The 25618-nt window shown below is 41.9% G+C and overlaps 1 protein-coding gene across 9 annotated transcripts in view; it reads left to right on the forward strand.

Moving 5' to 3' along the window:
- The window catches only part of ubr5 (ubiquitin protein ligase E3 component n-recognin 5), a 30621-nt gene extending 5422 nt beyond the window's left edge, over window positions 1-25199 (forward strand). Inside the window, exons 5-59 of one of the 9 annotated variants that reach the window (XM_005742901.1) lie at window positions 1120-1239; window positions 1872-2139; window positions 2279-2438; window positions 2699-2848; window positions 3510-3721; window positions 3921-4037; window positions 4158-4268; window positions 4444-4598; window positions 5219-5336; window positions 5581-5765; window positions 6334-6443; window positions 6911-7023; window positions 7152-7298; window positions 7433-7544; window positions 7628-7782; window positions 7883-8080; window positions 8774-8984; window positions 9691-9817; window positions 9953-10104; window positions 10638-10733; window positions 11101-11224; window positions 11344-11441; window positions 11813-11970; window positions 12128-12219; window positions 12335-12481; window positions 12657-12775; window positions 12907-13033; window positions 13223-13352; window positions 13523-13683; window positions 14547-14786; window positions 14938-15061; window positions 15279-15390; window positions 15469-15600; window positions 15948-15980; window positions 16589-16846; window positions 16932-17200; window positions 17443-17654; window positions 17760-18005; window positions 18921-18994; window positions 19109-19281; window positions 19559-19708; window positions 20037-20254; window positions 20881-21001; window positions 21270-21642; window positions 21829-21916; window positions 21996-22140; window positions 22278-22408; window positions 22576-22636; window positions 22844-23025; window positions 23154-23238; window positions 23342-23497; window positions 23704-23817; window positions 23920-24064; window positions 24171-24256; window positions 24436-25199. In XM_005742901.1, the coding sequence (XP_005742958.1) occupies window positions 1120-1239; window positions 1872-2139; window positions 2279-2438; window positions 2699-2848; window positions 3510-3721; window positions 3921-4037; window positions 4158-4268; window positions 4444-4598; window positions 5219-5336; window positions 5581-5765; window positions 6334-6443; window positions 6911-7023; window positions 7152-7298; window positions 7433-7544; window positions 7628-7782; window positions 7883-8080; window positions 8774-8984; window positions 9691-9817; window positions 9953-10104; window positions 10638-10733; window positions 11101-11224; window positions 11344-11441; window positions 11813-11970; window positions 12128-12219; window positions 12335-12481; window positions 12657-12775; window positions 12907-13033; window positions 13223-13352; window positions 13523-13683; window positions 14547-14786; window positions 14938-15061; window positions 15279-15390; window positions 15469-15600; window positions 15948-15980; window positions 16589-16846; window positions 16932-17200; window positions 17443-17654; window positions 17760-18005; window positions 18921-18994; window positions 19109-19281; window positions 19559-19708; window positions 20037-20254; window positions 20881-21001; window positions 21270-21642; window positions 21829-21916; window positions 21996-22140; window positions 22278-22408; window positions 22576-22636; window positions 22844-23025; window positions 23154-23238; window positions 23342-23497; window positions 23704-23817; window positions 23920-24064; window positions 24171-24256; window positions 24436-24648 (8314 nt within the window). In that variant the 3' untranslated portion in view covers window positions 24649-25199. The remainder of the gene's footprint in view (window positions 1-1119; window positions 1240-1871; window positions 2140-2278; window positions 2439-2698; window positions 2849-3509; window positions 3722-3920; window positions 4038-4157; window positions 4269-4443; window positions 4599-5218; window positions 5337-5580; window positions 5766-6333; window positions 6444-6910; window positions 7024-7151; window positions 7299-7432; window positions 7545-7627; window positions 7783-7882; window positions 8081-8773; window positions 8985-9690; window positions 9818-9952; window positions 10105-10637; window positions 10734-11100; window positions 11225-11343; window positions 11442-11812; window positions 11971-12127; window positions 12220-12334; window positions 12482-12656; window positions 12776-12906; window positions 13034-13222; window positions 13353-13522; window positions 13684-14546; window positions 14787-14937; window positions 15062-15278; window positions 15391-15468; window positions 15601-15947; window positions 15981-16588; window positions 16847-16931; window positions 17201-17442; window positions 17655-17759; window positions 18006-18920; window positions 18995-19108; window positions 19282-19558; window positions 19709-20036; window positions 20255-20880; window positions 21002-21269; window positions 21643-21828; window positions 21917-21995; window positions 22141-22277; window positions 22409-22575; window positions 22637-22843; window positions 23026-23153; window positions 23239-23341; window positions 23498-23703; window positions 23818-23919; window positions 24065-24170; window positions 24257-24435) is intronic. The other 8 variants (XM_005742902.1, XM_005742905.1, XM_005742907.1 and 5 more) reach the window with 8 other exon arrangements.
- Window positions 25200-25618: the final 419 nt, after the last annotated feature.

Here is a 25618-nt window from a genome sequence, read left to right on the forward strand (position 1 = left end):
TTTTTTTTTTTTTTTTTTTTTTTTTGACACCAATAGACTAAAAACATAGCAGCCCTAAAATTGTTTTGTAAGGTTCTGAAAGCCAGTTCCCTTTTTGGCTGAGCAAGTGTGTGCCATATACCACAACTTTTTTTTTTGTTTGTTTGTATGTTTCTATAAAAATACCTTTTCACTAGCTGCTTTGTTTCTCGTTGGCTATGAACATGTATTTTGGTGAGTGTCTCATTGATAGTTGTTGATGTCCTGCCAGCAGACCAACATCCAACAGTGATTTCATATACTAGCTGTTCAATATGCATGCGAGTTGGGCTGTAAGAGACTAAGGAGCCCTCTGCTCCAGATTTTGCTGTAGAGCATATGTTTCGTTCCCTGCCACAGACTCGCAGAACAACAGGACATGGCTTAGCTATTCATTTGGCACTATTGTGGGTTGTTGGGAAGCCCGACGAAAAGAGCCTTGACAAGTTGTCTTTGGGAAGTTTGTCAGCATACTCAACAAACACATTTGCGTGGTTTTGAATTGTAATGGATTGTGTCAGTTTGTTGACTGGTGGATTGAATTTGTTGTTTGCTTCTATTATATCTGAATCATTTGATTTTCCTTTTCTGTATTGCATTTCCTTCTGTAACAGTGTAGTAATACCTGATTATGTTTCGTTAAAAGGGTTTTTTTCTTTCATTCAAAAGACAAATTATACAAATGTACAACACATCACTTAGGAATATTGCAGCAAAGTACTTTTGTTTAGACTCATACATTATTCAATTATTAGGAGAAAGCACTCGCAGCCCCAAAACCCAAGAACTTTTAAAAATGGAAAGTCTTGATGGAGGAATGAGTTGCAGCCAATTCTGATTCCCAAGGGTGTTGCCATGCTAGTCTCCAAAATACCCCCTCCTGTTTCATAGTTTAATAATAAAATGAATCCTGAACCAAGGGGTGTAAATTAACTAATACCTGGGGTAAATTTACTTTGTTAACCCAGGTTATAAAGGTTAAAAAAATAAATAAATATATATATATATAAAAAAACGAGAGGATTTTTTTGGTTTGTTTGTTTTTTAGTCCTTTTGGGACATCTGTAGGTTTGTAACTGATCTCCCATCTTTTGTTTCCAGTTCAAAGTTGAGCAGTGGTTCAGGGACAGGAAGGAGCTCCAGGCCAGGCAGGACCAGTGATCCACCCTGGTTCCTGTCTGGTTCTGACACACTGGGCAGACTGGCAGGCAACACCCTTGGGTAAGTTCTGGCAGGGCTGACAGTCGAATGGTCCTGTGAAAGCTCAGTGTATAGAGCTTAACAGTGGCTCAGCAGTGAGTTAGTGGTGTTTTCCTTGCTTTTTTTTCACTGCCACACATTCTGGTGAGAACATTTTAGGGTGTTGTAAAATGTAAATAAATGTATCCCCAGCGGACGCATCAAAAAGCATCAGCTTTTTTATCCTTGTGGTTTTCTTACTGCTTTTCATATTGGTGACCACTGGAGAACCACTTGCTACTACAAAATATTGTTGTTGTAAGACCTTAATACAATTCAATGCCTAGGAACAATGGTTTCGAACATCCCAAATAAACAAATCTATTACTTCCTCTTGGAGGAAATTAATCTGTGTATATGCTATTATTCTACAATGAAATTTTTTTCTTTCACTTTGCCTAATTAAATGAGGAAAAGGGGCACCAGTTTAATCAGAATTTTGTGGGTTTTTTAAAAAATTTTTTAAGTCTTGCTGATTCCATCTCAGTGTGGACTAGCCCGTCTCTGCTGTCACAAAGACCAAATTCCTTTGTAATCAGATGTGTGCGTGTTTGTAGTCAGGTGGTGTGTTTTTGCGGTTGTGTCTGATTGTGGCTTTAAACTGTATGTAACAGGAGTCGCTGGAGCTCTGGTGTAAATGGAGGCAGTGGTGGAGGTGGAAGTGGAGGAGGAGCAGGAGGAGGTGGAGCAGGAGGTGGAAGCAGTGGAGGAGGAGGCGGAGGAGGCGGAGGCACATCGGGTAGGTCGTCAACAGCAGCTCGCGACTCCCGTCGACAGACCAGGGTCATCCGTACAGGAAGAGACCGAGGCTCAGGACTTCTGAGTAGCCAGCCTCAGCCTGTCATACCTGCTTCTGTCATCCCCGAAGAACTCATTACTCAGGTACAGCACGCTCAGCCTTTACACAAACCCTTCCTCTTAAGAATGTTTTTGTAGCCTCTTTTAATCCTGTCTTTACAGTAATTAACAGTGATATTCATGAGAAATGTTTTTTACTTTTGTGACCTTGTACATTCCCCAGGCCCAGGTAGTTCTTCAAGGGAAATCCAGGAGTGTGATCATTAGGGAGCTCCAGAGAACCAACCTAGATGTCAACCTCGCCGTAAATAACCTGCTGAGCCGGGATGATGAAGATGGAGATGATGGCGATGACACTGCCAGCGAGTCTTACCTCCCTGGAGGTTTGTCACACAAATGGCAAATGGCTCATATGTAATGACGTTGTTTTGTGAAATCACTACTCTTTAACACTGAAACAGTGTACTTTTAATTTGAGTGCAGCACATTAAGATATAAGTAGGCTTTTGGCAAAAGGTTTTGCTGTTTTAAATTCTGATCATTGTAAATTGAAATTGTTTTACCATAATCATAAAAAAAGATTTGAGGGGTTTTATGATTCTGTCTTAAAATTTGAAATTTTATGTGTGCTTCCCTTGTACAGAGGATCTGATGTCCCTGTTGGATGCAGATATCCATTCAGCCCATCCCAGCGTCATCATTGATGCTGATGCCATGTTCTCTGAGGACATTAGTTACTTTGGCTATCCCTCTTTTAGACGCTCGTCACTGTCTCGCCTGGGATCCTCCAGAGGTAACTCAACAACTCTCTTCTGACTAGTGATGGGAAGGCAGGGTGTTCTAAAGGCTTTGGTGGCAGCACTGGTGATGGCTTTTGTTCATCTGGGGATGGCTTTATAAGGGAATACTACTTAAAAGCTGGAAATCAAGGCGACTGTGGGTATAATACCAAATACTGCACTTACAGTTAACCACCGTTCAGGTGTTTCTGTAAAGCTTGTGAAAGCGAAATGGTTCTCGTGGTCTACTGTGTACGTTTCCCTTTAGTTTGTTTAGCTGAGTTTATATTATGAATGTTTGGTGTTTTATGCTGCATGGCTGTAGTACATACTGTGAGCTCTCTGAGAAAGGCCCGCTAGGCCCACCTGTCCTAACAAGGACCCTTCAAGGGTCTATTTAAAACCCTCCCTAGCCCACTTTTAGCCCATATGCATGCTTTCTTTCTGTCTATCCACTTCCTCTTCTGTCTCGCATTTTAATGAGCCTGCAATGTGACTCACCACAGTATAATTTAGATTCCCACTCAATCTCAAGTATTGAAATTGATTGATTTTTTCATTATAGTGATTCTAAAGAATCTATCTTTCTCTCTCTATTCTTAAAACGATGTTGACGGGTCTTTCCCAGAGAGTGGCTTACTTCTATCCCACTGGTGTGACCTTATTGCATACCAGTTCTCCTTCTTCCCTTAGAGCGTGACTCAGAGCTGTTGCGTGAACGTGAGTCTGTATTGAGGTTACGTGAGCGTCGGTGGCTCGACGGGGCCTCTTTTGACACGGAGCGCGGTTCCACCAGCCGTGAGGGGGAACAAAGTCTTGACAAGAAGAGTATCCCTGTGCAGAGCCCCGTTTCCCTGGGAGAGGAGCTCCAGTGGTGGCCTGACAAGGTAAGAAAAGCACAGAAGACTGTTCAGAGATTGTCTTTTTAAAACAAACAAACAGGAAGTTGCGTCATTATTGCAAGGCAAGTGGAGATTTCACCTGTTTCCTTTGTTCGTCTGGTGTCTGTGCATCATGATTGGAGTTGAGTTGGATTGAAGTTTTTCTTGATCCTACATTTGCTGAGATCTTCAATTTCCTTTCTAGGATGGTGTGAAGTTTGTGAGCATTGGAGCAATGTTCTCAGAGCTGGTAGCTGTGAGCTCCAAAGGAGAGCTGTATCAGTGGAAGTGGAGTGAATCCGAACCCTACAGGAATCCACAGGTGATGAATTCAACCCGTGTTACTGGAAGAAAAACTAAAATCTAGTGAAATAAGATATATATGTATCTTTTATTGTAGCAACAGCTTATATCACTAACTTCCTGGTATTTGTCACATCAGAATCCTGCTATTCATCACCCACGTATATCCTTCCTGGGGCTGGCTAATGAGAAGATTACCTTACTGTCTGCCAATAGCATCAGGGCCACTGTAGCTACAGAGACCAACAAGGTAGGTTTTTAATTGCTCTTCTTTACATTAGAACAAGGTTGTTTGTGCAGCCTTGAGATAATTATTGCTGTTTGTTTGTTTTTTTTGTTTTTTTAATTGTTCATGAACTATTCTAACAATTGACATTTATTTAATCATCTGTTCATTAGCTGATGTTTGTATGGATGTCATGCAGGTGGCAACCTGGGTGGACGAAACACTGAGCACCGTAGCCTCAAAGCTGGAGCACAGTGCACAGGCTTTCCCTGAGCTGCAGGGGGAACGCATGGTGTCGCTGCATTGCTGTGCACTCTACACATGTGCACAGCTGGAGAATAGCCTCTACTGGTGGTGAGAAGAAAATGTTGTTTTTCTGTGAAGTTACATTGATTTATAGTTGTTTACGGGAAATGGCAACATTCGCTTGAAAGCGTCCCCATAACATTGTCGTACCACTCAGTTTGTCTTACGAGCCAGGACTGTTCATTACGAGCAGAACAATAGGTTAAATCAAGAATTGTCCGTGTTAGTTGTAGCACTTACTGTCTACGTGCCATAACATTACTAAGTGCTACCAGTGATGCATGTATTATTTTTTCCAGCTTTTGTGTCTGAAAATTGTACACCTTGTGTTCCCTGTTCATATAGTTTGATTGAAAGGATTTTTTCTATGCTAACCCCCCCACCCCACAAAAAAAGAAAAAACTAAAGAGATATTTTTAAAATGTCAAAAGATCCTGAAAATTTGTACATCAACTTCAGTAACCTCTGTCTTATGGCAAAACACACAAAGGAGTCACACACTTTGGTAATCTTTGGTACAATGCAAAGATTACCAAGTGATGTCACAGTCGGCATGAGAGCATTGTATATTGTATCATAGGAAAAGTGTAGATGTCAGTGAAGTGTTTTGCTTTTTGTTTTTATTTGTTTGTTTTTGTTTTAAGTTTACTGCTTCCATCTCTCTGCAGGGGTGTTGTGCCTTTCAGTCAAAGGAAGAAGATGCTTGAAAAGGCCAGAGCCAAGAACAAAAAGCCAAAATCCAGTGCTGGCATCTCCTCAATACCCAACATCACTGTGGGAACACAGGTAGGAAGAAACTTGTTTTGTTTTTTGTTTTTTTTTGTATGTTGTTGGGTTGTTTTTTTTTTTTGTTTTTTTTTAAAATCTTTTTTGTTTTGAGGAGATTTTATTTCATTATTGTTGTTATTATTATTATTATTATTATTTTGGAAAATGGGGACCAAGGTCATCCTCAGTTAATTTGCCATCTCAAACTTTACCTGTAATAAACACTGGGCACCGATCAAGTTACGAGTTTCTTTTTCCTTAGGTGTGTTTGAGAAACAATCCCCTTTACCATGCCGGTGCAGTGGCCTTTTCTGTCAGTGCTGGAATTCCCAAAGTGGGTGTCCTCTTGGAGTCTGTCTGGAACATGAACGACAGCTGCAGGTTCCAGCTGCGCTCACCAGAGAGCCTGAAGAACATGGAGAAGACCACTAAGACCCAGGAAATCAAGTCAGTTTCATTTTTATTTAGCAGAAAGCTTTTACATGTTTGGATGTGAATAGTGTTTCAGCAGATGGTTTGTTATGTTACGTCGTCGTTGGTAACTGCCTGGAAAAGGACACATACTTAGTTCAGTAAGCCAATGATGGGTCTACCATATGCTAGTTTTGAAAGTTACGAAGCAGGTAGTCACGGTAGCTGTGCAGTAAGCTCATCATTAGACAATTCTTGGCATCTTTCTAAGCAAAATTTGCTATTAAAATGAAGTCAAATTGGGGGAAAAGGACTTGGTAGGTGATTGGGTGAATTATATCTTATGTACTGTTGCACCTGAAAGTATGCTCTTGGTGCAGCTTTGTTAGCCAGTAGTTTGTCAGGATAGTAATAGACCTGAATTAACTGCCAGCCACAGGTGTGTAGCTTGAAGCCTGGCAAGATGGATTCTATCTTGATCATAAGATTTTCATTCTGTCTCAATAGACATAAGTACACATAAATACACATGCCGTTGCAGAGAGTAGTATGCTCAGAAAAACAGCAGGAAAATGAATCCATTTGTCTTGGTCTCCTCTCATAGGACTGAAAGCAAGCCAGAGCTGGTGAAGACTGAAATGGGTCCTCCTCCCTCCCCAGCATCTACTTGCAGTGATACCTCTTCCATTGCTAGCAGTGCCTCTCTGCCCTACAGTATGTAATCTTGTCTCATACCATCTCTCTCTTTAACTATTTGCTGTATCAACAACATCCAAGGCTTGACTTTCCTATCTCCCAGGCACAGAACCAATTTCTTCCTCTCTCTGTGCTCTCATTAGTCCCTTTGACTTTGAAACAGATGGTGCACACGGTTTTATCAGCAACTTTTTTTTTTCCCCCGCCTGTTTTCCTGTGAAGGAAATGTGGCCAACTATATACTGTGGCATATCTGGTTGCCTTCTTACAACTGCTTATCACATGAACCATGTGGCAAACTGTCAGTTTTAATTACTTTTCACAAGTACACACTAAAGCTTCACCTTTTTGTTTGTTTGTTTTTCTTTTCTTTTGTACTGTGCAGGCCTATTTCGAAGTATTTTTCTGAGCTGCTTATAGTACCTTAATGTAAATGATATACAATGATAAAACGACTAAAATTAAATGTGCTGTCCCGCTTGTAGAGCGAAGACGCTCTACACCAGCTCCCAAAGAGGAAGAAAAGGTCAATGAGGAGCAGTGGCCTCTTAGAGAGGTAGTCTTTGTGGAAGATGTTAAAAATGTTCCTGTGGGAAAGGTAAGTGCATCTGAAGCAAATATTTGAATACAGAGAAGGTCAAACTTTGATTTTTTTTTTTTTTTGACTCTTGCTTTTCCTTAACTGCATCTCAGTTTAACAATTTATTACGTTTATTTATGCCGTAGGTGCTTAAAGTCGATGGCGCATATGTTGCTGTCAAGTTTCCTGGGACATCAAGCAGCATGAGCAACCAGAGCACTGCCGCTCCCCCTGATTCAGACCCGTCATCACTGTTGCAGGACTGTAGGCTCCTCAGAATAGATGAGCTACAGGTATTAACTGATTCAACACAGCTTGTCTTCATTCCAGTGAATGAAACTTAATTTCAGTCACTGAGTTATGTATCTGACTGATGATCTACAGATATTTTGGTTCACTGACTTTGTCATCTCCATCTGCTTGACAGGTGGTTAAAACTGGTGGCACTCCAAAAGTTCCAGACTGTTTTCAGCGAACACCTAAAAAGCTCTGTATCCCAGAAAAGGCTGAGATTCTGGCTGTAAATGTTGACTCCAAAGGTGAGTTTTTTCTGAAGGTCAGCCTTCTATAGAGTTCTTTATCTGCAATATCTCCTGACCTTAATCATCTCGTCATCTTCTAGGAGTCCACGCAGTGCTGAAAACTGGTAACTGGGTAAGGTACTGCATCTTTGACCTGGCCACAGGCAAAGCTGAGCAGGAGAATAACTTCCCTACTAGTAACCTGGCCTTCCTCGGGCAGAATGAGCGCAATGTGGCTATCTTTACTGCAGGACAGGTGAGACAGGCTATTGAGGACCAGCATGTTTTCACTACACGTTGTACAAATATTTACCCAATGCTCCACTTTAAATGTTTAATATTTAATTTTTATCAAGGAGTCTCCCATCATCCTCCGAGATGGAAATGGCACAATCTATCCTATGGCCAAAGACTGCATGGGTGGAATTCGAGATCCTGATTGGTTGGACCTGCCACCTATAAACAGCCTGGGAATGGGGGTGCACTCTCTGGCCAATCTCCCTTCAAACTCCACCATTAAAAAGAAAGCTGCTATTATTATTATGGCTATCGAGGTAAACGCAACCTTTATTAATTCATTCATAGAAAACAAAAAAAACTAAAGCTTCAAGCAGCGATGAGATGCCCATCGGACCCTGGCGTACGTCAGAGCATGCTGCGGTCAAGCTTTGCTGAACGTTTCCAATTGTCACTCTGATGTATGTCATTCATTATGTGTGAATGAGAGGAAATCAAATTTTCATGACGAATGGTCGAATCACAGACGCCACCTGCAACCAAAGCTCAAAAGCGCTGCGATTTAATATGGCCCAGTTCTGTATTTAGATGGACACAATATAAAGTTCATCTGATAAAATCCCTGGGAGGAGTTTGCAAAATTACAACGCCTGGAAATTGCAAAATTGCCATTTTAAACTCAAAATGGTGGACTTCCTGTTGGGGTCCCATTTACCTTTTTTTTTTTTTCTCCATTTTGGCATTTTACACGTGTTTACCAAATTTTGTTTTAAAATACTCTGATTTTCATTTTGTGTGCAAAATGTCAGGAGTTTTTGAGTATGTTAAACCCCTCAAAAAGCCTGAATAAACTTTAGTGCTCGGGTGCTAATAACATTAACATGTACTTGACCAAGTAGAACAAGTCAATGTGATCAGTGTTGCTCTGTGCCCCTGCTCTCCTCCTTTATAGAAGACCAGAATGCTATGTAGATTATAACGAGTACTCACACAAGTTATTTCACTTTCAGAAGCAGACGCTAATGCAGCATGTGCTGCGCTGCGACTATGAGGCGTGTCGGCAGTACCTGGTCAACCTTGAGCAGGCCTTCCTGTTAGATCAGGGCAGCCAAGCCCTCGGAGCACTTTTGGGTCATCGATGTGATGGAAACCGCAACATCCTCCATGCTGCCGTCTCAGTCTGCTTCCCCGTTAGTAACAAGGAGACCAAAGAAGAGGAAGGTAAGCGGGTGTGTGTGTGGTTGTGGACTGTGTGGACAAAAAAGTCTTTTAGGATCGATCAGATTCTCCCCTGCCAATTTGGAACTGTTAGAAATACAATAGCAAGGTGACTTTTCACTCGAACGCTCACATTAATATCAATAATAGGGACTTTAAGTAGTAAAAATAGAAATGGAGTTGGAAATGCCCGAAAAGTCATGGCAATACTTTACCTCAAAAGAATGAATGGCCACACCTGCCATTTGCAGTGATTTACTTTGGAGCCTTTTATGTTCTTTGGAAGTAGCCTGCAAACGTCCAGAAAGATTCCTCTGCCATCTGCTGTGACCATCTTTCAACCTCAGTTAATGTAGTAGAATGGGAAAAGTGAGGCTGATAGGAAATTAAAAACTTGCCAGATGTAAAGACTTTAACCCCTGTGGTGACTCTTAAAACAATATGTAACATGTAATCCAACATGCAACTGCAGGCAGTTTCCATGCATTACAAAACATGCTGTACGTTCATGAACGATCCTCAATCATGCAGTTTCTATATACAAATACACAGAGTAAGGAACAGTTTTTTTTTTTTTTAATGAAGCAAGTATTTTAATCCATCAACATATAGATATTATATGTTATATATGTATTATATATGTATATGTAAATGTATGTATTTCAGCTAATTCCTTTCCACGCTCAGTGACCATGTTATTTCATTTCAGAAGCTGAAAGGTCAGAGAGGAACACATTTGCAGAGCGTCTGTCTGCTGTGGAGGCAATTGCCAATGCCATCTCTGTGGTCTCAAGCAATAGCTCTGGAAATAGGACCGGCTCCTCCAGCAGCAGAGGGTAAATGAGCTCCACAGAATGTATAACAAAAAATGCCCTACAGCAAAGAAATTTTTTGGCTGTCCATTTTGGCAGTACCACCGAAACAGGATCTAAGTTATTGACTCGTTTGTCTTTGGGGGGGATTGTCACTAGCCTTCGTCTTAGGGAGATGATGCGGAGGTCTTTAAGAGCAGCAGGTCTTGGTCGACATGAATCTGGCCCGTCATCCAGTGACCATCAGGATCCTGTGTCCCCACCCATTGCTCCACCAAGTTGGGTTCCTGACCCTCCACCCATGGACCCTGGTGAGTGCATCTGAAAAAAATGGTAGAGTTAGATTATTTTTATGTGGTGTTATAAGTGAACAAAGAAAAATAAATTAAATGTATTTTTATTTCTGACACAACCATTCTCCAGCAACACATCGAATTTGATTTTCTTTTTTTAATGTAATGTAAAACACACAGTGGTAGCCATTTGTAGAATATTGCAGAAGTTATTTTGCTGTTTAATTTACAGTCATCACTTTTGAGATTTCCAAATAAATAGATTCTGACTCATTGTGTGGGCGTTTTTAATTATTTATCAACTATGGAGTTCTTGATGGTCTTTTCACTTGTACTTGTAGAAATCCACCCAGACCAGTGCAATGTCTTTTTTTTGTTTTTACCATAGTTGTTAATCAGTGAGGTAGTTTTGCACCACCTTACTGGAAAGTGGAGCCTTACATTTTAAGTGCCCTCCCTTCCTTTTATAGAATTACAATAACAACTGTCTTTTGATTTTCATAATCCTGATTTTATTAAAAATACAAACTGTGTTTGTTTTTCATGAAAAGATGGAGACATCGACTTCATTTTAGCACCAGCTGTGGGTTCACTCACCACTGCTTCCACTGGTAGCAGCCAGGGACCGAGCACCTCCACAATACCAGGTGCATACCTTCTTTATCACGTGCCTCTTTTCCACTAAAGCAGTTTGGTAAATTTAAAAAGAAAACCTTTTGACACTTGGAAAACCAAGTCTTTGCCGGAAATTCTTGTGTAGCAGTGGAGCCAACACTTTGGTAACTTAGAAACCTATAACATGCTGTGTCAGGGTGTTTGGAGGAACGGAGATAAACTCACATTGTGACCACCTTACAAAAAAGGACGGCACAACAGTAGCATCCGCCTAATTCAAACCAGAAGAACGATTGTATCAATGAGAACTATAAATAAATCATATAAATACATTGCCAGCTCTATGCTTAAATCTTGTAACGCCTACTGACTAACTGTATGTGTTTTCCATATGAGCAGGGCCGTCCACTGAGCCTTCTGTGGTTGAGTCTAAAGACAGGAAGGCCAATGCCCACCTTATCCTTAAGCTGATGTGTGACAGCGTTGTTCTGAGGCCACACTTACGGGAGCTGCTCTCTGCAAAGTAAGAGTCTTTATTACTGCATTAAAATTGACTGAAAATCTGCTTATTGCTCCCCTGCTATCGTTTGCTCAGGTGCTCTCCTGGAAGTGCTCATGCATATTGTTGCCTTTGTTTGACAGGGATGCCCGAGGAATGACCCCGTTCATGCTAGCTGTCAGTGGGAGAGCTTACCCAGCAGCTATCACCGTGCTTGAGGCTGCACAGAAAATGGCCAAGGGTGAGTTAACAAGCTGGCTGAGAACTGGTTTGCTGGAAACCTTTGTGTTAAAGTGTCTAAATTCAAGAACATGTATTGCATTAACATCTTCACGCTAAGCAAACGGAGCAGGCATGGAGACATTTGCACTAATATTGTGTCACCAACCAGCTGCCATCTCTGAACAGTTTCTGGGAAAGCAGCAGAGTTTTTAGTACATCTGATATCATTGTAAGTGGTTAGGTAATAGCTGGAACATTGGAGGTTATCCATGAGTTATGTGAATCCTGACCTATTTTGGTGCCCTGCTTCCAGCAGCTAACTGAAGTGTTATAAGTGGCATTCCTGTGTTTCCATGGTTTTTTGTTGTTCCCCAAATGTCTTGAACACAGTTGGTGACCTGGGTATCACAGAGAAGGAGGATGCTGATTCAGTGTTCATGGAAATGATTTGCCCCTCGGGTACAAACCCAGATGATTCTCCCCTGTATGTTCTCTGCTGCAACGACACCTGCAGTTTTACATGGACTGGAGCTGAGCACATTAACCAGGTCAGCCTGTGACAATCCCATTACACTAAAATGTACTCGCTAGAAGAAGTGTTGTGTGTCTGGAAAGTAAGCGGTCTACTTTTAGAATGGCCAAACTCTTTTGCGAATATATTTCTATAGATGTTGACATTTTTCATGACACTTGCGTTGTATTTAGGATATCTTTGAGTGTCGAACATGTGGCTTGCTGGAGTCCCTCTGCTGTTGCACTGAATGTGCAAGGGTGTGTCACAAAGGACATGACTGCAAGTAAGTCCTAGTTTTCAGTGTGGGCTTTTTCACTCCTTGCTAATGCTCGTCTCTCTTACCATTGTTACCAGCTCTTGAAACTAAGTCACTAGACTTTGTATATCCTCTTTCCCAGGTTGAAAAGGACTTCACCTACAGCGTACTGTGACTGTTGGGAGAAATGCAAGTGTAAAACGCTCATAGCTGGTCAGAAGGCAGCTCGCCTGGATCTGTTGTACAGGCTACTCACCACCACAAACCTGGTTACAACACCAAACAGCAGGTGAGCTTGTGAACTCTGCCCCAGGCTTTAATTTGTCTGCTTCATATAGAAGTGCTTCTTGTTCTTTATAGTTAGCAAATGAATTTAGAATTTAACTTGCCACTCTGCTAAAGCTCAATTGTGTTACATAAGTGAGCAGAGGTGGTAGGTCTGTCTGACTTGTTTCTATCTGCAGGGGAGAGCATATATTACTGTTCCTGGTGCAGACTGTTGCCAGGCAGAGTGTTGAGCACTGTCAGTACAGACCACCGCGCATCAGAGAAGATAGGAACCGCAAGGCTGCTAATGCAGAAGGTTGGTTCAAGACCTTTGTCTCATTTACCCACCTTTTTAACTTTAGGTCCATGCTAATTAGAGATTTTACAAGAGTTCATTTGAAAGCAGAACACAGATCCTGAGAGAAAGCTGTCGTGTTCTTGTTTCAGACTCTGACATGCCAGACCACGATCTAGAACCTCCCCGCTTTGCTCAGCTGGCTCTGGAGAGAGTCCTGCAGGATTGGAATGCCCTAAAGTCAATGATCATGTTTGGTTCTCAGGAGAATAAAGACCCGTAAGTATCAGAAGCATTGGCGTTTGAGAATGCATTTTTTTTCCTGAACAAGTCTGATCCACTAATTGCACTATTCAGACCCGATTTTAAATGGTGTGTTATAATCCAAATCAAATATTCAATCAACTATAGCTGTGATGTAGTAATTTGTGTAGCTTGTATCTCAATCCTGTATTTCTTGTTTCCCAGACTTAGTGCCAGCAGCAGAATTGCTCACCTCCTACCTGAAGAGCAGGTCTACTTGAATCAGCAGAGTGGCACCATTCGCCTTGACTGTTTTACTCACTGCCTCATTGTCAAGTGTGCTCCTGACATCACTGTAAGTGCAGTTAGTTTTCCGTTCCCAGTGCACACAGTGTAAAATTCACATTCAGTGTAAATAAGTAACCCTGGTAACATATTTTATTGGGATTGGTCACTCTGTAACTTACTGACTTGTATTCATGCACGACAATCCTCATCGGGTGTTTTATCTCCCTGCTGTATTAGTTCATAGATACGTTACTGGGTACTCTGGTAAAGGAGCTGCAGAACAAGTACACACCCGGTCGGAGAGAGGAGGCTATCAACGTCACCAGAAGGTTCTTGCGCTCTGTGGCCCGAGTTTTTGTCATCCTCAGTGTGGAGATGGCGTCATCAAAAAAGAAAAAGTAAGAACACAATTTGCCGAACACTTTTCTTTTTTTTTTTTTCTTTTTAAAGAATTCTCTTGTCTACATTATTCTGTTTAATTTACAATTCTGCTTTGAATCCATGACCATCAAGCAGCTGTTACCAGCATTTATACCTGTACGGTTTGATTTTGCAGGTAGCAGCACTTTGGGTTACGCTTTAGGGTTTCAGAAGGGTTTTCTGTCGTGGATTTAACATTGAAGTAATCTACTGTAAAAAGCCGGGGATGAAGTTGCATTTAAAAGTCCCTGCTTTCTTTTATGACAGTTTTAGTGTCATCATTGACCTAGTGGTCAAGAACTGGATAATCGACTTTAAGGTTTTTGAGAACAGCTCAGTTTTAGACTAACGTGAATGTCTGTGTTAAATTTATGTAGAGCCACCAATGGCCTATACAAGTAGCCAATGATATTGCCAGCATTTATAGTTGTGCCAATTGCTCTGCATTGTCATGGCCAACACATCTCTTGTAAGTGGACTTTCTCCCTTTGAGATGATTCATTCTCTTCCATTTCCAGTCCAACGGTACCAAACACGCCAATCACAGATGTTGCGGGCTGCGTCGATGCAACATCTAGTTACATTTCTAGAGAGGTGCACATCAGGTTTCAGCACAAATTATGGTGTAGGGTTTCTAAATGGTTTCCACGTGAGACTTAACTACAGCAAAGACTTAACACAGAAGCATAAATCCCACTTAAGGTTATACCAGAACAAATGAAAAGAACGGCCCAAGGCTAAAGCTTGTTTATAATTTGCTGACATACTTGATACCAGTTAGACAAGATTTTCTTATGTAATACAACCATTTCTCAATTCTTCTCCATTTCTCCTCACACAGCAATTTCATCCCTCAGCCCATTGGGAAATGTCGGCGTGTTTTCCAGGCTCTGCTGCCCTATGCTGTGGAGGAGCTGTGTAATGTAGCAGAGTCACTAATTGTCCCAGTGCGAATGGGTATTGCAAGACCGACCGCTCCTTTCACTTTGGCCAGCACCAGCATTGATGCTGTTCAGGGCAGCGAGGAGCTTTTCTCTGTTGAACCGCTGCCACCACGACCCTCACCTGACCAGTCCAGCAGGTTAGTTGGTTTTCTTGACTTTGTCTCATTGCAAGTGGAGTGATAAAGTAGTTTGTAAAATGTACTTAAATTATGGATAATTAGAATCCACTCTCCTTTTTTTTTTTTCCTTATTTATTTCATTTAATGAGCTTGTGTTTAACATTTCCAGCTCCAGCCAGACAGCTGCCTCTTATATCATCAGGAACCCTCAGCCCCGGCGCAGCAGCCAGTCTCAGCCTGTCAGAGGAAGAGATGAGGAGCAGGATGACATTGTATCAGCAGATGTGGAAGAGGTGGGGAGCCTCATTATTAAATCATTAGAGCCATAATGAATTCTGGATGTGCATGTGTGCACTGCATGTTGGTTACTGTTTCTGAGGCTAAAGCCCACAAGCTTACTCTATTCATATTTGTATTTTTTTCTGTCCTCCTGTTACTGTAGAATTTCAGGTATGTCTTGCCACAAAGTTGTTGTTTTTTTTATTGGACAATCTGTTGTGTGTCTAACAGGTTGAAGTTGTAGAGGGTGTAGCTGGGGAGGAAGACCATCACGACGACCAGGAAGAGCAGGGAGAGGAAAATGCTGAAGCAGAAGGCCAGCACGATGAGCACGATGAGGATGGTAAGATATAGTTGGAGTTGTTCATCTTTATGAATCAAAGTCAGATGAGTTTAGGATGGGGTCATGTCTGTTTTCTAGGAAGTGACATGGAGTTGGACCTGTTGGCAGCAGCTGAAACGGAGAGCGACAGCGAAAGCAACCACAGCAATCAGGACAACGCCAGCGGTCGCAGGAGCGTTGTTACAGCAGCTACTGCTGGTTCTGAAGCAGGTTGGTCAACTGCTTTTATGTAAACCATCACCTTTTACCTAATACCTTAATTGCGTTCAAAAAAACCCTGAAAATCTCAATGTTTTATGACCCCCGCCCTTTTTTCTTTTTTTCCTTTTTTTTAAACTGTCACTCCCTTTGACTGAAATCGTAACCATTTTTGTGTTGAATCGGTCTAATTTGGTCTAATCGCTTGCAAAAATAAATTTTGTTTGTAAATCAGTCAGAGTCACAATGCGCGACAGTCAGCGTTGTGGATTGTGGGGATTTTATATTTGGAGAGATAATGATACAGCAGAGAAGGAAAAGTGGTCCCTGGCTGAATACCAAATGTATTTCATTTGCAGGCAGTAGGGTGTCCTTGGCATTTCCTATTTTTGGTATGAGCTCCTCTTTACTTTAATGCATATACAGATATCAGGGCAAGAGTGAATTTGCAAAGTGCATACACAGTTTCCTGCTGAGAGTTCCTTCAGTCCGTCCCCTTCTCACATTTCTCTGTTGTTGTCTGCCGTTTTTTAACTAATGCCTCATCACAAGTGTAGCTTTGTTAGTCTTTTATCCAAATAACACACTAATCAACTTGTAGCTTTTCCAAGTGGTGTGGGTTTTTTCCTGCTTGGTCATCTAAAGAGTGTATTTGCTACTAACGATGATGTTAAACTTTCTTGTAGATTATTCTGTCAAGTTAGAGATTGATGTTCTTTCTCTTTGAATAGTTTTTTTTAACTTGAAAATATTTGGAAAATGAAACCATGTATGATTTAGCACAAGCTGAACACCAGAGTGTCCAGTTTTGTTCTCACTCGGTGTTTCAGTGTGTCCAGTTTCGTATTGGTGGTGTTTTGCCTTGTAGTGGTGTGATTCACTAACCCGCACTCCTGCTTGGATAAGTCTGATGTGAAAGCGAAAGACTAGCTGGTCAAATTGAATACGAGAACATTAAACTGGTCTTCTTTATTTTTTTTTCTTCATCCCTACTTTAAAGGTGCCAGCAGTGTCCCTGCCTTCTTTTCAGAGGATGACTCTCAGTCCAATGACTCCAGTGACTCAGACAGCAGCAGCAGCCAAAGTGACGATGTTGACCAGGAGACGTTTCTGCTGGATGAGCCTCTGGAAAGGACAACTAATGCGTCACATGCTAACAGTGCAGCTCAGGCTCCTCGCTCCATGCAGTGGGCTGTGAGAAACACCCCCAGCCAAAGGGCACCGGGAAGCGCTCCCTCCAGCACCTCAACACCAGCCGGTCAGCAAATGTCCACCTGCTTCTGCAGTTTTAATTGAAAATTTAAAATGTCTCAGAACTAACATTTCCCCTCCCCCCTCCACAGCAAGCTCCACAGGCCTGATATATATTGACCCCACTAACCTGCGGCGCTCAAGTGCAATCAGCTCTAGTGCCGCTGCAGCGGCGGCAGCTTTGGAGGCCAGCAACTCCAGCAGCTACCTGACGTCTGCCAGCAGTCTCGCCCGCGCCTACAGCATTGTCATCAGGCAGATCTCAGACCTCATGAGTCTGATTCCCAAATATAACCATCTTGTCTACTCCCAGTATCCTGCTGCTGTCAAGCTCACCTACCAGGATGCTGTCAACCTGCAGGTATAATGGCTTGGAGTCTTTTAAGATCTGCATTATGTGTTTTCAGCAGAAGGGGTTCATGTTGATTAGTCTCCACTATTAACAGTGCAATGCTAAGAGCAATAGTTTACATAACGCATAACAATACAATATTCAACCCTACCACAAATACTATTTAGTGCTTTTCAAAAGGAATGCAAAACAAAATTTGGAATCAAGCCAATTATGTGAGCAAAGAGTGAAATGTTTGTTGTGTGAACCAGAACTATGTAGAAGAAAAGTTAATTCCCACCTGGAACTGGATGGTGTCCATCATGGATTCCACTGAGGCTCAGCTGCGATACGGCTCAGCCCTGTCATCTGCTGGAGATCCCGGTCACCCCAGTCACCCGCTCCATGCCTCCCAGCACTCAGCTCGTAGGGAGCGCATGACTGCTCGAGAGGAGGCCAGCCTCCGCACTCTGGAAGGACGCAGGTAAACTTTTTCACTTAATGTGGTCAATGAATTAATTGAACTCGATTTTTGTTAACTTACTCTTACATGATGCAAACAAATGATTGCTTCCCACACTTAATTTAGTATTTGTTTTAGGAGGGCAGCCACACTGCTAACGGCTCGTCAAGGAATGATGTCTGCACGTGGTGACTTCCTGAACTACGCCCTGTCACTGATGCGCTCCCACAATGATGAGCACTCTGATGTGCTTCCGGTGCTGGACGTGTGCTCGCTGAAGCATGTGGCTTACGTTTTCCAGGCTCTCATCTATTGGATTAAAGCCATGAATCAGCAGACCACCCTGGACACGCCACAGATGGATAGAAAGAGGTAAATGATGAAAAATAATAGAAAATGCCAATTCAGGATTTACACAGAGGCTGCATACTTTGTTTATTAAACCATAAGACAGTAAATGTTTTAATATTTAATTAAACAGTTCACAGGATCCACACTAAAAGAGACTAGCTTCAGTGTGACTTTCAGTAACTTGTAGCAAAATCAGCTTAAATAAACCTAAGTGATGCTAATTGGCTAGGTTATGGACACAGCATGTGCTGCACTGACCACTAAGTAGAGCGAAGGACCCAAATTTTGTGTTGCACTGGCTGCTCCGCTCTGCTTATATGTAATTTTTTTGCAGCCACTCTACGTGTATTAGATGCACCTGCTCCCTGTCATTTAAAAACATGCACGTCTCTGACTTTGTATCCCCTCTGAGAGTTTGTGTTGTATAATGTTAAAATGTTTAATAAAAAAAAATGTATTGCACATTCATAAAGAAGAAAGCTTTTAATTATCCCGATTAGTGAAGATTGTGTTGTTTCCATAACATTGTGTTCCTCCTGAGGTCCACAGAACCGTTGAATGGCTTAAGGGCTCTGGAGGTCCCTGTATATGCATGTAAGCTTGTGTCAAAAAGTTCACCGAACTTGGACACGCATGGAATGTTTTCGCTCATCGTTTGGTTGAACTTAGTGCAGCTGTAGGCTTTGTTTCTACTGGTCGCACGATTGCTCAGCGCAGCAAGAAACCATTGCACGCAAGCAATAGAAATCAACGTTTTTTTAGAGCACAGCGTGTGCGTGCCACATCCTATGTGAAAGCTTATCTAAATCAACTGCTGTTAGGAGCAAAAAATACAGTTCATTCAAACAACAGGGGGGTAATTACATTTGTTTTATGGGCCTTCTGAATAAATGTGAGTCTAACACTATGTTTATCCTCCGTTACTTTCACTTGTAGGAATCGAGAGATTTTGGAGCTTGGGTTGGACAATGAAGATTCTGAGCATGAGAATGATGAGGACACCAATCAGAGTAAGGCAAAAAAATAAAACGACTAAATGACAACTAAACTATAGTCAGTCCATAATAAATATCAAAGAACTACATGGTTGTTTTAAGATCTGCTGTGTTTCTTTTTCACTTCAGGTTCAACACTGCAGGACAAGGATGAGGACCCAGTTCCAGCTGAGACGGGTCAGAACCACCCCTTCTTCCGTCGCTCTGACTCGATGACTTTCCTGGGGTGCATCCCACCAAATCCCTTCGATGTTCCTCTGGCTGAGGCCATCCCTCTGGCAGACCAGCCCCACCTCCTGCAGGTCAGATTTGCTGCTGATGTTCAACCTCCTTACGTGTCATACTAAGTATTTTTTATGAGTCATCTCAGCTTTGTGGCATTGCATTTTTATTCATCTTGTTTTCTGTGCGAACTCCTTCAAGTATCACTACATGCCAGAGATATTTGGCAGCAAAGAAAATGACAGCACTATTTAGAGAATGTAAAACACTTGAACTGTTACATTTAGCTGTCTTTACATTATAGAATGGCAAGTCAGCCTTTGTGATTTTAACTACATTTTGCTTCTTCTTCAACAGCCCAATGCCAGAAAGGAAGATCTGTTTGGTCGTCCCTCTCAGGGCCTGTACTCTTCCTCTTACATGGCAACCAAAGGCCTGGCTGAGGCAACCATGGACAGGAACTGCCTGGAGGTAAACATGGGCTCCTCTCTACCCTCCCCCTCTCAGGTATACCACTCCTCTACACCGTGCTATCACGCTGGTAGTTGTGTTCTAATATCCATGCATAACAAATCTCCCTGAAATAATAAAGTACTGCAGCATTTTCCCAGTTAAAATAACTTGACTATTAAGGATTCATTATCTCTTCGTGCTATTTGATTTATGAAAGGACAGGTAGGTTGGGTCGTGTTCTTGTGTTCATACGAGTGTGGATATTGGAGCACAGTTTGTATTCGGTGTCCCATTTCCATTCTGTTGTGGTCACACTGCTATCATCTTTAGAAGTTCACTTGTTCACATTACTAAACGACACTTCTGACTCCTGCTCAAACAGATCCTGCCCACTAAGATGTCTTACTCAGCTAACCTGAAGAATGTGATGAGCATGGAGACAGGCCAGCGGAGCACCGAGAACCAGTCGCTGGCAGAGCAGGAGCTGGAGGCTTCCAAACCTGGCCCATCACCCCACGACCTTGCTGCCCAGCTAAAGAGCAGCCTGCTTGCTGAGATTGGCCTCACTGAGAGTGATGGCCCTCCTCTCCCATCGTTCAGGTAACCAGTCATTGCATTTAGTGGGGCTGATTTTTACAGAGAGGACTGACCTTGATCTCAGCAGCTTGATATGAAATGGTATCACCTATAGATGTTTGTCGTCCCATTAATTAAGCCTCTGTACTCGCATTAATTAGAACCTTCATTATTAGCACATGTAACCTCTTCCTGTTTCCCAGTCAGAATGGTTGCTGTGAAAACTGTCTGTTGCTCTCAAACACAGAAAATGTAATTATAGATAAAGAGTTTATGAAGATGAGGAAAAGTTTAAAATAGTGTTTATTTTTTTTTATGTAACATTTTTGTATATTTAATATACAAATATTCAAAAACAAAATAATGATGAGACAGAAGTATTTATAGTATTTTTTTTATTTATTTATTTATTTTTTGGCCTGTCCCGTTTGGCTCTTTTGCATCAGAATTGTTGTCTAAAGGCAAAGAAAGATGCCCAACGGATTTACTTTACCAAACTGACCATCCCAGCCTTGCCGTAATGGTCCATTTGATTCACCTTTTATTGTTTATTTTATTTTCACTTACTGAATACGGGACAGACTTGACTGGGGGAAAGAAGGGGAGAAAGAAAGAGGGATAAAATAGTGTTTATTGTGTCCTCTGTCCAGACCTCACTGCAGTTTTATGGGGATGATGATCTCACACGACATGCTGCTGGGCCGCTGGCGCCTCTCACTGGAGCTTTTTGGTCGTGTCTTCATGGAGGATGTTGGAGCTGAGCCTGGATCGGTAAAAAATATTTTATTTTTTTTAACATGCCTTCAACATATACTTCAATACTTAAATGGAGTTCGTCCCTGTACGTTTTTGTACTTGATGGCTTCTTAAATGAAATGCTGCTTAGAGTAAAATCAGCTTGTGTGAGGCGATGAGCCATGAGTAGCCAGAATGAATCATACAGACTTTGAAATTAAAACACTCCTCTGCTGCTATAGCATATGAAACTTAATGTAGCTTTAACCGACCGTGTTGTTGTTCCCTCATTGTTTTGAACCAGATCCTCACAGAGCTTGGCGGCTTTGAGGTGAAGGAATCAAAGTTCCGTCGAGAGATGGAGAAGTTGAGGAACCTGCAGTCCCGTGACCTGGCGCTGGAAGTGGACCGTGATCGAGACCAGCTAATACAACAGACCATGCGTCAGCTAAACACACACTTTGGCAGGCGTTGTACAACCACACCCATGGCGGTACACCGGGTGAAAGTGACTTTCAAAGATGAGCCTGGAGAGGGCAGTGGCGTGGCCCGCAGCTTCTACACGGCCATCGCTCTGGCCCTCCTTTCCAATGAAAAGCTGCCCAACCTGGACTGTGTTCAGAGCGTCAGCAAGGGCATGCAGGCCAGCAGTACGTGTCATCACGATTACAATTCAAGTATGACAATACATAGAAACTACTGCATACTGCATATTATGACATTTGTGTTCATTATTACAATAAATGTTTGCTTTTTGTTTTTGTGATGATGGAAGAAATCATTAAAGTAGCAACAACATAAGATACTTGACAAAAAATATTTTCAACACAAATGAACTTGCCCTGGTCGATTTGTTTGTGCAGATCTAATGCAGCGTCTCAGGAACAGAGACCGGGAGAGGGAGAGGAGAAGTGGTGGGCTTCGAGCAGGATCTCGGAGAGACCGAGACAGGTAAACTCTATTTGGTAGCCTATATGACCTTTCTTTATATTTAGAGAAAATGTCTGCTAACCTGTTTGTATGTTAACAGAGACTCTAGGAGGCAGCTGTCCATAGACACCAGGCCTTTCAGGCCGTCATCAGAGGGAAACCCCAGTGATGAGCCTGACCCTCTGCCTGCACACAGACAAGCCCTGGGTGAAAGGCTCTATCCACGAGTCCATGCAATGCAGCCGGTAATAAACCATCAGCATATCTGTTGTTTTCTTTCATTAAGACAGGGAACTTGAGTGATCCATAATGTTTTGCTTCCTTGTCTGCATTTATAATTTTTCCTTGATCATACTGAGGGGAGTTGTGTTTGTGTCTTTAGGCTTTTGCCAGTAAAATCACCGGCATGTTGCTGGAGCTGTCTCCTGCCCAGCTGTTGCTGCTGCTAGCTAGTGAGGATTCTTTGAGAGCCAGAGTAGAAGAGGCCATGGAGCTACTTATTGCACATGGAAGGTAAGATAAATCACCAACACCACGGGTGCCTCTGACAATAAAGTGCTCATTTAGCTGGCAAAAAAAGTACCTGTTAATGAATATACATCCATTAAGAACAGTATTTTTTTCATATTCATAATCGGTGCCATTTAGCAAACTAACTATATTCTGTTTATCTTTCCCAGGGAAAATGGAGCTGACAGTATTCTGGACCTCGGTCTCCCAGAGGCTCCAGAGAAATCACAAGTGAACAAAATATATAACCTGTTTCCATTATTTGTTAACTAGTTTCTTGTTTTCTAAAAATGTTTTAGCCATATTTTAGCAAAGTGTGCTAAACCACGACACGCTAAAATGACTTTGACACTTAACAGAAACACTTGCACAACACAGATCATCCTAATACGAAGTTGTTATAAACACTGCCCCCCTCCTCCGTTCAATCATTTTTAGCAGCAGGAGAACCGCAAACGTCACGGTTCAACACGCAGTGTGGTTGACATGGAGCTGGACGACCCAGATGACGGTGACGACAACGCTCCTCTCTTCTACCAGCCTGGCAAACGAGGCTTCTACTCCCCTAGACCCGGCAAAAATACAGAGGCCAGACTCAACTGCTTCCGTAATATTGGAAGGTAATAATAAAAAAATCAAAGATTTACATGATGTTTGGTTGGATAAAAATGAAATTCAAGAAGGAAAATGTTTTGTGAAATCAGTTGTGTCCTTAGCAGAGTATGAAACAATGTATTTCTCTGTGCAGAATACTGGGCTTATGTCTGCTGCAGAATGAACTCTGTCCAATCACACTGAACAGACATGTCATCAAGGTGCTGCTGGGTAGGAAGGTAAGTAGAAAATATGCCTTTAAAAAAAAAAAAAAAAAAAGGCACCTGCTGCATAATGCTTAGTTCTTAAATAATTCAATTGCTAACTATTCTTTTACTGCAGGTGAACTGGCACGACTTTGCGTTCTTTGACCCGGTTATGTATGAGAGCCTGCGGCAGCTAATCCGCCATTCACAGGCTGGTGAAGCCGAAGCAGTGTTTGCTGCCATGGATTTGGCTTTCGCCATTGATCTCTGCAAAGAGGAAGGAGCTGGACAGGTAATGGACTTGGTTGTCTAAGTGTCAAACTTGAGCAGTATCAGATGTCACTTGTCCTGTTAAGATGGAAAAACAGCGCTGGCAAATGTGTATGTGATGCAAGGTGAAAAACGCGGCAGCACATCTGAAAATTCTCTTCAAGTTAAATTAACTAATGTGCAGGTGGTGACTTAAGTGAAGCTTGTATCTCATTCTGCCTTGTTCAGGTTGAGCTCCTGTCTGGAGGGGTCAACATGCCAGTAACTCCCCTCAATGTTTACGAATATGTGAGGAGGTACGCAGAGCACAGAATGCTGGTGGTTGCTGAGCAGCCGCTTCATGTAAGTATAAACGGCAATTTTACTGAACCTTAAATTGTGTGAATGCAGATCAATGCTTTGTCATTTATCAAAATGTGTATTCACACCGGCTGTCTTTCATAGGCAATGAGGAAGGGCTTGCTCGATGTACTGCCCAAGAACGCCTTAGAGGACTTGACAGCTGAAGACTTCAGGCTGCTGGTCAACGGCTGTGGAGAAGTCAATGTCCAGATGCTTATTAGCTTCACCTCCTTCAACGATGAGTCTGGTATGTTGATCTGTCTATATCGCTTTATGTCCATCTTAATCAGTAAAGAATTTACTATTGTACATTTGACTGTCATATACTGACTCAAGACTTCTTCATTCAACAGGGGAAAATGCAGACAAACTTCTCCAGTTTAAACGCTGGTTTTGGTCCATAGTGGAGAAGATGAGCATGACTGAGAGACAAGATCTGGTAAGTCTGCTCCCATCATAATTAGGAATTCTTTCTTTTTCCATACCTTGGCTGTGGGTATCTGCTGATACAGGGTACTGATCAGACACCAGTCTTAAATTAAAAAGCCTCGGTGTACAAGTACTTGGTTTCCTGTATATCAGACACGGGATTAAAAAAGTCGTTTGTGTACTCCTCAGGTGTACTTCTGGACCTCCAGCCCATCTTTGCCAGCCAGCGAGGAGGGCTTCCAGCCGATGCCTTCCATCACGATCCGGCCTCCAGACGACCAGCACCTCCCCACAGCCAACACCTGCATCTCCCGTCTCTACGTGCCACTCTACTCTTCAAAACAGATACTCAAACAGAAACTCCTGCTAGCCATTAAGACCAAGAATTTTGGTTTTGTGTAGAAGTTCAACAAAGAAGAGTTTAAAAAAGGAAAAGAAGAAAAACATGTTTACTGTTGTGTAATATTTACCTAGCTCCATTTTTGTAGATTTATTTTTTGTCTAAACGATTTTATGAAATTCGACATACTGTCGCCATCTCCCCGGGCGGTAATATGTTTGTGTTGTGAACACAAACAGCTTGTTATTTTTATTTCAGTTTTAATTGTTTATTTTTCTTTTGTGTTAATGAAGAAGAGGTATACGGTCCAGAACATTCCTGCATTGGCACTGTAAAATGTAAAGCCCACAGCTCTGCTCTATTGGCTTAAACCTTTGCTTCCCAGGAATTTGGCTTGACAGAAAAGCTGTCTGCCGAAAACCCAGCCAAAGATGACAGCAGTAGAAATATTTAAGACACACTGTGACTATAAGTTTTTTTTTGTTTTGTTTTGTTCTTTTCCTTCCCTAGAAACGTACTATCACTGACAGTTCACTGCTGCCTTTGTGGAAAGTCATTTTTTCTTGTACAGGGGGAGTAGGGAATTTCAAAATAAACTTGGATGCAAATACATTGTCATTGTTTGTGTGTGGTCTCTAGTTATGTTACTACTTATTTCAATAGACTACCAGGTAATACATTTTATTAGTAGTAGTTAATAGATTGATGAGCTTACAAACCAAGGGGTGTACACAATAAGTATAGGAATATAAAGAGTAAATAACACCAGCAAAAAATTTAATGTTCCAGTAATGATACTTCCATACTAATCCACATGCCAGAAAACTTCTCCCAAAAAAGAATGTATAATGCAGTGTTGTAAAAACACAAAATTTATCGCATGCGTTATAATGTTGAATTATTAAACGTAGCATGCTCTTCTCAGGGCTTTGACCTGAGAAGAGCAAACACAAAGTGTCAAAGTTGTATATTCCACAAGTGTCCAACTGCAGGCCTCAAGGGCCTGTGTCCTGTAGGTTTTAGACGTGTCCT

This window comes from Pundamilia nyererei, unplaced genomic scaffold (assembly GCF_000239375.1).
Source record: "Pundamilia nyererei isolate P.nyererei 1_Seehausen unplaced genomic scaffold, PunNye1.0 scaffold00125, whole genome shotgun sequence".
In the NCBI taxonomy this organism is placed as follows: Eukaryota; Metazoa; Chordata; class Actinopteri; order Cichliformes; family Cichlidae; genus Pundamilia; species Pundamilia nyererei.